General features: G+C 37.9%; 1 protein-coding gene across 50 annotated transcripts in view; it reads left to right on the top strand.

The window, feature by feature from the left end:
* The window catches only part of PDLIM5 (PDZ and LIM domain 5), a 317004-nt gene that overhangs the window by 282751 nt on the left and 23438 nt on the right, over nucleotides 1-10815 (top strand). For all 50 annotated transcript variants that reach the window (XM_081595125.1, XM_081595262.1, XM_081595435.1 and 47 more), the window contains one exon: nucleotides 9140-9314. In XM_081595125.1, the coding sequence (XP_081451251.1) occupies nucleotides 9140-9314 (175 nt within the window). The remainder of the gene's footprint in view (nucleotides 1-9139; nucleotides 9315-10815) is intronic.

The raw sequence follows: 10815 nt of genomic DNA on the forward strand, positions 1-10815 counted from the left end.
ATACGTTTTATCCTCTAACTGGGTACCTTCATGTAACGTAGTGCCTGCCACACTGTAGGCTGTCAGTATACACTTGTGACTGACTGAATATCTATAATTAAACTCATTATCTTGCCATCATTCTAGCACTGACCCCACTATAACATAACTGACTGATTTCTGGTCTGTTCAGTTCAGTTGCTCAGTCATGTCTGACTCTCTGCAACCCCATGCACTGCAATACGCCAGGCCTCCCTGTCCATCACCAACTCCCAGAGTTTACTTGAACTCATGTCCATTGAGTCGGTGATGCCATCCAACCATCACATCCTCTGTCATCCCCTTCTCCTCCCTCCTTCAGTCTTTCCCAGCATCAGGGTCTTTTCAAATGAGTCAGTTCTTCTGGTCTGTAACCTTTAAACTCAGTGAGGGCAGAAACCATGTCTGTCTTGTTTGTAGCAGTAAAGCCCAGTGCATTATTTGATACATAATAGTTAAATTGAAAAAACGTTTGCTTCATTTTATTGCTATACATAAAAGAAAAGTGTCAGTCACTCAGTTGTGTCTGACTCTTTGTGATCCCATGGACTATAGCCTGCCAGGTTCTTCTGCCCATGGAATTCTCCAAGCAAGAATACTGGAGTAGGTAGTCATTCCCTTCTCCAGGGCATCTTCCTGACCCAGGGATCAAACCTGGGTCTGCTGCATTCCAGGTGTATTCTTTACCGTCTGAGCCACAGGGAATGTCTTCAGGCAAATCACTTACCCTTTCTCAGCTTTGTATTCCTGATCCATCAAGTGGTAGTAATAATACCTTATATTGGTTTTGTAAATAAACGATTCAGTTTAATAGGTATAAAACTTTTCTTTAGCTTTTTACTATAAAAAAGTTCAAATACTCACACAAACATATAACTGGAGACTTAGTTTCTTCTATAGGTATTTTGCAGAGAGCAGGGAGTTGGAAGGGATTATAGACTAAAAAATTTAAGAGACACCAAATGTAGTATGTGGACCTTTCTTATTTGGATCTTGATTAACACTGTGTTGGGGTGTATGCGGTAAGTAGAATAATGTCCCCACAAAGATGTCCATGTCCTAATATCCAGAACCTGCGAATATGTTATATTGCATGTCGCAGGGGAATTTGGGATGCTGATGGAATTACAATTGTTCATTAGCTGAGCTTTAAATAAAATAGTTATCCTGGTGGGCCCATTGTAATCACAAGGACCTTTAAAAGTGGAAGAGGGAAGCGAAGAGAGAGTCTAGAATGCTGTAGTATGAGAAAGCCTCAACCAGCTGGTTTTGAGATGGTGTGAGAGGGCCCTGAACCATGGAATTTAGACAGCTCTAAAAGATGGAAAAAGCAAGGAAATGGATTTTCCCTAGACCTTTTAGGAAGAAACAGCCCTGCCAACACCTTGAGTCTGGCCCGGTAATATCCGTGGAGAACTGTAAAATAATACACTTGTTCTGTGTTTAAGCCAGTACATTTTTAGTAATATGTTGCAGCGGTGAGAGGAAACTAATATAGAGGATAATCAGAAGTAAATTGGAAAATTGATTATTTGATGAGGTTAAGGAAATTTTTGTTTTATTTTAGATGTGATAATGGTATTATTGGGTAGATTTTTTAAAAGAGTACTCTAGAAGTGATATTGAAATATTATGAAATAAATGATAGATCTTAAATTTGCTCCAAATAGTTCAGAGATGGCAAAGGAATGAATGATATATAGTTGAAACATGATTGGCTATCAGGTAATAAATTGTAAAGCTTGATTTTTTTCCTCTTTACTAAATTTTACAGGTTTTTCAAATAAGTGGTTTCCTTAGCATCTTCTAAAGGTGATCAATGTGGGTTTTTTTTTTTTAATTACAAAACCATTGTGAGCTCGTGTAAATTTATTTGAAGTATTTCAGCCTTTGTAGTTATTATTAATGCTCAGAAGGTCTCATCTGCTTCAAGTCACTTGATACAACTCTAGTTCTTTGCTAGCATTTTTGCTTTCTGACAAAATATTCTAGACTTTCCATGTTGATTTTTTTTTTTTTTTTTGGTCCCAATCCTAGAAACAGTAGTTTCTCTAAGGAGTCTGTTTCCTTTCCATGGGAAGACAGTAATTTTGGTACTGAAGTCATTCTTGAAACAAAGATTTGTTAAGCAAAATGCCAAGAACTGTTCTAGGTTCTAGAGATACAGCAGTGAATAAATTAGACAGCATCTCTGGCCTCAAGGTATGGAGAGAGGTAATAAAAAGCAATAAGAAGAATATAAAATGCATTAGATGGGGATGATAAACCAATTAGGGAGTATGGGGAATGCTGGTTTGAAGGGAGAGGGTTGCTCCTTTATATAGGGTGATCAGAAAGAGCCACATTGGTAAAATGACCTCTGAGCAGAGAACAAGAAGGAAATGAGGGGGAAAGCCATGGAAACACCTGGGGAAAATATTTCCAGGCAGAGGGAATAGAAACTATAAAGGGCCTGAATCAGAAGCATACTGGCGATTTAGAGAAATAGTGAGGAAGACAGGAGATAGTAAGGAGATCCAACCAGTCCAACCTAAAGGAGATCAGTCCTGGGTGTTCATTGGAAGGACTGATGTTGAAGCTGAAACTCCAATACTTTGGCCACCTGATGCAAAGAGCTGACTCATTGGAAAAGACCCTGATGCTGGGAAGGACTGAGGGCAGGAGAAGAAGGGGATGACAGAGGATGAGATGGTTGGATGCCATCACCGACTCAATGGACATGGATTTGGGTGAACTCTGGGAATTGGTAATGGACAGGGAGGCCTGGCATGCTGCAGTTATTGGGGTTGCAAAGAGTAGAACATGACTGAGCGACTGAACTGAACTGAAGGAAGACAGTGTGCCATGTGGCTAGTGAGCAAAGGAAGAGTGGCAGATCAGGCCAGAGAGGTAGCTGGAGTCAGAGTCTATAGGACCTTTGGTTTCAGTTCTGAGTTAGAAGTGAGTTGTTAGAGCAGAGGAGTAGCTTGAGATGAGCCAGTTTAGTTTTTCTTGGCCTCCATGTCTTGGTTAGGACAGAGCAAGAGCTTAGGCCATTGCTGCAATAAGCCAAACAAGAGATAATGACCACTTGAACTGGGACATACTCTGAATGTGGTAAGAAGTTAGGTTATATATATTTCTCATATTGTTTTGGGCAGTTCATCTTTCAACACCAACTTGCTCTCCTACTGAATGATATGTTCAACAGTTCAAAAGCACTACATTTAGTAAGAGAAACCTACCTTGAAAGACAACAGCAACTTCTGTTTGTTTGGGGAGATATTGTCCCCCAGCCCCAGTTAATTTATGTTAAGTTTCCAAATAAAGTCTGACATAATGTAGTATTTTTTCACCTATAGATGCCAGTAATAATATTTTACTGGTAGTTGAATGATTTGACTTGAACCAGAGGAATTAACAGATGAATTTCATGTTTATTCAGGTACAGCCTGGCCAGGTATTTAATGTATACATTATAATCTTCACTACGCTTTGTTTTTAAGAATATTGATTTAGAGCTGACAGCTTCTTTTGAACAGAGATAGAAAGCAAAAATGCCATATAGCCTACCTTATTACAGTTGGAAAATATCTATTTTCAGAGAATTCACACATTGAACTACCTGGAGTTCTGAAGGCCTTAATCTGTGTTTTCTCTCCAGAAACTCTTTTTGTATAAGCAAGTGCCTTTTAGTGAGCTTAGCTATATTTGAACCACATACTAAATAATTAGATAATTTCTAATTCCATATATATTACACAGTCTTTTATAATATTATACAAATCCCCAGTTATATTCTTATGTGTCCCATTACTGAGGATTTACTTGGATCAACTTGAAAAATCACTTGGTTAAGACCTTACAATAGTTAGAAAAGAAAATTAAACCTCGGGATAAGAGTGCTTAAAACTTGTGTTAACTGATTTGCTAAATAATGCAAACTTGAATCATCTGCTTGGGGAAGAATGCAGTTAAGATCTTTCTAGAGTAAAGAGTTTTCACTTTACCTTTCCAAGTGATATATCACAGAGATTTCCCCAATAACAGGAGGTATGTTTTCTACTAAATGAATATTACGTGGTTCCGTTTTTTAAAATTCTTTATCTCCAATTTATTGTCTGTAGTCCAAAAAGAGATGACTTCATTTCTTTGCAGAAAAGTAAGTCTCATGATTAGTAAGTCAGTTTATTTGCTTTTTAAAAAAGTATTACCCCTTAGAATACTCGGATATATCACTATGACAGATATTTTAAAAACGAAGAACTTAACATTTTGTGCGTTAGTTATATTTTACTTGATTAATTTGACAATTTACGTATTAAATACTGAGAAAATATTCTAGTGTGCTGCTGGGTTTTCCAACTAATTTATATTAACTTATTTAATGATAGTCTTTGTAATCTTAGGCTTGACTATCATAGTGCTGAAAATAAAAGCTTAGAATGTATTTCATTCCAAACCTTTAGAAAACTCATAAATAAGCACTCTAAAGTTAATAAAAGATATCTCACTAACACTGTTAATTTGGAGAATAGCTACTGGCTTTAAATTTCTAGATGAGTTTTATGGTGCTGGAATATATTTGATACAAAAGAAAAAAATTAACTTTAAAACTTGGTTCCATTGGGTAGAGATCAGCCACAAAACAAGCCTAATTTAATGGAATTCATTCAAGATTAAGGTTAAAAAGGAAAGCTTGAGTCAAAAACTAACCTCCTTTTAATGTTCTCATTGTGACTCACTCATTATTTAGTTTAAATAAGTCACTTACATTTTTGTGACTTAGATTTCTAGATTATGAAATGGAGCTAATTCAGAGCTCCCATTTAATACATTTATTAGAACTTAAAAGAAAAATCTGGTTTTATTACAGATCAGTAGATTGAGATCTTTAAACTGCTATCCCTAAAGACATGTATATTTTTTCCTACATAAAATTGACTTTTATGGCAGGGTCAATAAATTTGAGATATTTTGCTCTCTGTACTCCTCATGGAAGACTGTTTTTGTCTGTGTGTCAGTGTAGCTTTCTACAGAATTTTAAAGGAAGCTGGACTCATTTGTGGTGCTTCCCCTTTTCCAAAACCTCACCTTCTCACAACTTCCTCTCCCCAGTAAGCCAGATGAGCAGAGGCCAGGGGGTTGGTACTTGATGGCTCAAAAGTTGCCTACTTCTGGTCTGGAGTAATGAGAAATTCAGTCTGAAGAAATGAAGCATCACTTTATTCATATGGGAAATAACTGTTCCTTGGAAATGTTTGGGGCTTAGTAATTAACAAGCTTGTGTAGCTTTGTGTGCGGGCCAATGTACTAGCAACACAGCAACAAAACTGAGGTGTGAGAATTTCTGTCTTATCCAAAGTGGCTAAAATGGAGCAGTAACAAAAAGCAAGGCTTTTCTTCCCAAGGAAGGTACAGCAGTGAGCTTAGAGCCTCTTTGTATGTGTTTAAGACACAGTCACATGTTTCGTGTTCAAAAATGGCTTCTCATGTTAAATAACTTAGTTATCCATGTATCTTCTCCTTGAGTCATGGGCCAGATGGATTATGTCCCATTTTACAATGACCGATGGAAAATTACTACACTCTTTTATTGCTAAAAATGCCTCAGTGACTCAGTACTTTAGGGCTTATGCATAGATAATGTGATAAAATAAAGGCATATGGTAGATGAAAGGGTTTGACTCCCTTTGAGGTCTAATTTTGAGATTTTTCAATTGGTAACGTTCCCACTGTTTGAAATCCTGAACTTAATCCACGTTTTAAAACTATCTCAATCGTGTTCTTGAAAAAGGCAAAATGAAAGTGATTTGGAACCTTCCCTTTTGTGTTTACTTGATTAAATATTAATTTTTTGCCTTCTGTTTTTAAAGCAGTTTTCTGGTAATGTTAGAAAGAAGTTAATAGAAAGTTCTCATTTCACCAAGTTTATCATTGACATAGGAAGGAAAAGATATTATAGGATATTGATAAATAGCAAATATATTACATAGATGGGGGTGTTAAATATGTGAAGAGGGACAAGAGAACACTTCTGGCCGGGATGGTCAGGGAATATCGGGGAGGAAAACGGAATTTCTGTGAGCCTTGCAGAATGGGGAAACCATGAACAGCTGTGGGGAAAGGGACATTTCACTGGCCATGGGTCATAGAAGCAGGGCCCAGCACAGCATATTCATGGAAGGGACAATGAGTAGACAATTGCATAGTGTTTAAGAGCACAGATTCTGGAACCAGACTGCCTGCTTTAGGGTTGCCCTTTATTTGCTGTGTGATGTTAGGCTGGTTTCTTAACCTCTCATTGCCTCAGCAAGAGTAAAAACATGATATTGATCATGCCTACATCATAGGGCTTTTGTAAGGATTTGAGAATTGTGCCTTCAGGTGAGGATGGCACAAGTTAAATGTTAAATAAAGATAAATGAGTTTGTTGATGATCGTGGGGATTTGGCTGAGCATAAAAGACAAGATTGTAAAGAAGACTGGCATGAACTCGTGGAGGGACTAGACTGTCAGTGGTGCATGTAGCTTGCAGGGAGGAGTTATGAAAGCTTTGTAAGCAAGAAAATATGAGCAGAGTAGTGTATTTGGAAAAATAATCTAACAGATTAGGTTGAAAAAGAAATGGCAGCAGACAGACTGGTTAGGAGACTTATAATTGTCCAGACTTGAGAGATTCAAGTGTTAGTCGCTCAGTCGTGTCCCACCAGGCTCCTCTGTCCATGGGATTCTCCAGGCAAGAATACTGGAGTAGGTTGCCATGCTCTTCTCCAGGGGATCTTCCCAACCAGGGATTGAACCCAGGTTTCCCACATTGTAGGCGGATTCTTTACCATCTGGGCCACTAGGGAAGCCAGAACTCAAATGCCAAAGCATGGGTTTGGATTAATGAACAGACCTTGAACACATTTGCAGTGGACCAGCTGTTAGAGTCTGGGAATTGACAGGGACAGAGGAGCCAGAGGACCATTCCTGAGTAAGTGGGAGACTTCAGACACCTCGGATTTCTGAGGATGAGCTGGTAATGCATCCTAACAGATGAAACCCATGTTGCGTATCTTGAAGCCAACAACAAGAACAAGATTTGGCTTTGAAAATGCTTATCTGCATTTCTCCAAGAGCAGTCGGGCCTGGATATAGAAACTGAAGGATAGTTGTGTTGTATACATTAGTGAACAGGAAGAAAGGATATTCTTTTTACAGTATGGATTACAGTATGGATATTGCAGTAATTTTCTTTCCCATTCTGTAAGAGAAAGTGTGAGTCTAAAACGTGTTCCTAGTTCAGTTGAATCCCTTGAAACACAGACACTAATTGAGCTCCCAGCCTATAAAATGCCATTTCACAGCTCACTGCCACACAGAGCACTGGAGGAGATATGCTAGGTGTTTATAAACACTGACTTTCTGGATCTGAAATTGCACATGATTGCAAATAGGCTTTATTTTCATGAGGGAGAATTAGTCTTTCAATTATCCTAATTAAGTTTATCCAATTCTTACCACACCTTTAATATGAATCCTGTCAATATACACACATGCATATATAACCATACACACATACATACACACATCCTGTTAATTTGTATTATTTATATACTTTTCTTAAAAATGGTTCCTTTTAAACCATTAGAATTTATAAGCCTTTTCTTTTCCACTACATTTTAATTGCCTGTGGGTGAGGAACAGGCCTTCTGTTGGTTTTAATCCTTTACAGTTTTTGCAATTGTTCATTTATGTATTGATTCCAGTTTACTCATTCATTCATTCATTCTAGACACTGTGTTAGTTGCTGGGGTGAGGAATAAAATCTAGTTCCTGCCCTCAGGGAGCATCTTCTATAAAGTCATTCACAGAAAATTATGGGAACATGGAAAAGAGACATTAATCTGCATTATGTGGAAGGGCAGTGGGGAGAGGTAGTTGGGGGAGGACTTTAGAGCAGTTGACTCCTGGGCTGCATTGTACCAAGTAGTGGTTACTAGGTGAATAGGGGAAAGTAGAGAAATGACAGTGAGGACAGGCTGTGAACGGACAGATGCCTCACAGGGACAGTGAGGCAGTCTGGTATTCACTGTAGTAAAGAAAAAGGCAGAGGATGGTGACAAGTGAGGCTGTGGGGAAGGTGGAGACCACTGGAGGGACCTTTATGTGGTGCTTACAAGCTTAGACTACACTCATTGATGAGAGAAGAGGAAGATCCTTGGAATGATTTATGCAAAGTTCTGATCAAGTAAGATTTCAGTCCCCAGTGGCAGCAGGAGGATAAAGACACTTGGTGGTTAGTCCACGTGGGAGGCCTTGAGGACATAAACCAGGAGAGTATTGCAGGAATGAATAGACATGAGGGGGCAAAATCAGGAACCAGGAATGAAGAATCAGCAGAACCCATTATAACCACAGGTGAGGGAGAGGAAAACCCTAGGATGATTCTTTTGTATTTCTCTATATGACCGGTGACCAATTTCACAGTATTCTTAGGCAATACAGGACAGGAGAGAATATAGGGGGTTCATTTTTGTTCCTGTCCTCAACACATTGGCATCTGTAATGTACCTTTGATACATTTTGAGTTAAATATAATTAATGGTTAGCAGAGACGTCTGGGTGACTAGAAATACTTCACCATCTGTATTTGATATTAACCATATCTCCTCTGGAAAACATTCTCTCCCATCATCTATCATAAGTCTTTCACTGGATTACAGTCTTTGAATTTTTCTATTTAACTCTCTAGTCTCAGTCCAGCATTTGATCCATAATCTCTCCATAAAGTGTGAGTGAATAAGTGAAGAAGTGAGTGGATAGATTATTTTTTAAAGTGAAGTGTTTTTTTGAGGGGAGGAGGGGCTTCCCAGGTGGCGCTAGTGGTAAAGAATCCTCCTGCCAATGCAGAAGACTGAAGAGACGTGGATTTGATCACTGGGTTGGGAAGATCCCCTGGAGGAGGAAATGGCAACTCACTCCAGTATTCTTGCTTGAAAAGTTCCATGGACAGAGGAGCCTGGCAGGCTACAGTCCATGGGGTCACTGAGTCCGAAATGACTGAGCACGCATGCATGCAATGTTATCATTTGATTATTAGGAAAAGCTTATATTTGGTTTATTCTCATTCTGATTCCCTTGTCTTAACCCCTAGCACCTTCCACTGGAAGAGTCGTAAGCAGTGGGCCACCCACAGGAGCCATGGCACCAGCCAACTCAGCCAGAGGGCAGCCTCAGCCCAGTGACGAGGACACTTTGGTGCAAAGGGCCGAGCATATTCCCGCAGGGAAACGAACTCCAATGTGCGCCCACTGCAACCAAGTTATCAGGTTGGTCATTTGATTTTAAATTTTTCTTGAAAAGGCTTAGTATCAATGTTGATTTTTTTTTTAATATTTTGAAAGATTAGAAATTTTATTAATGAGAATATTTATTTCTATGTAATAGTTATTATGGAAGTAGATATGTTAGATATATTTGTTAGAACCTATTTTAATGAAAAGTAATTCTGGGCTCTGTGAAAATAAAACTAAAAACACCAATTTAGTCAGTTATTCTTACCAGAACTAAGAAAAATAATGATTAATGTGGCATTTCAGAGAATAATGAAATATTAAGACTCAAAGGGACCCCAAAGAACTTCATTATTTCACAAATTATAAAAGTGAGGACTCTCATTTAGATGAAAAGTAATTAATGATGTAAAATAAAGAACGCTGAGCCCTAGAGAAAAGATTGCATTTTCAAACTAAGCCAAATTACCTTAGGATCTATTCATAAATGCTTTGCTTTTTGGATTAGGTCATAACATGCTTCTTTAAAATATTTTTTATCCAAATGTTATTTTATTGTTTCTTAAATTCCAAAAAGCAGAAAAGGCTAAGCTCTTAAGTGAGTGTACTACACTAGCACTTATTAAACCTCAGCGTTTCTGAACAAGTGACTTTTAAAATGTTATGAGGTTTAGGTGTGAATGTTAATACAGGGATCCCACCAGAGGACCTTGCTGCCTCTCTGAGTTCCTTGCTGGCCGTAACAGATGATTACTTGAAGTGACTGCTCAAGCTCCCTCCTCATTTTTAATTTACCCTGTTTTGTAATAGTTGAAACAACAGTGTCTCAAAAGTTGAATAAGGTTAAGACTTACTTGCATTTTCCCCTCTTCTCTTACATAATTATTGCTTAGGGTAATGTTTCTAGTTACTACTTAAAATGGAGCTCAGGGAGTCTCAATATCTTATTTAAGAACTAAATATAAATACCCTTCCCCTTAACCCACTATTAAATAATAAATGTGTCAAGAACACAACACAGAGTATGTGATTTTTTTTAAAGTAGCTTTTGCCTCTTAAAGGTAGTCCACATTCATTGTGACATTTCCAAACTATAGGAAAACAGAAAGCAAAAATAAAAATTCGTGTATAATTACACCTCCCAAGATACCCACTATTAGTATTGTAATTCACAGTTTAAAACACACTTACACACAAACACACAAGGACAGATGTTGTTTTCTAGAAATGGAATCATAACATGCTATTTTATAAGCTGTTATTTTTCACTTAGTTTGTATTTTCCACAGTGAGTACCTGTTGTATGAGAATTAACCAGCAGCGGTGGCAGGAGTAATAATGGTTGTGATGAGAAGGAGGAAATCTGTAGCAGTTTTTGAAGTCTAGCATAATATCTGACACACAAAAGGCATTTGGTGAATGTTTAACCTGAACAGATCATACATGACTCTAGACCCACTCATCCTTTGGTCATAGTATCTTTGAGGTTAGAGTAATTTTTTTTTAAAGTACTACTATCAACGGGTCTTACGGAAAT

Source organism: Giraffa tippelskirchi, chromosome 1, assembly GCF_054371585.1.
Source record: "Giraffa tippelskirchi isolate mGirTip1 chromosome 1, T2T-mGirTip1v1.2.pri, whole genome shotgun sequence".
Classification (NCBI taxonomy): Eukaryota; Metazoa; Chordata; class Mammalia; order Artiodactyla; family Giraffidae; genus Giraffa; species Giraffa tippelskirchi.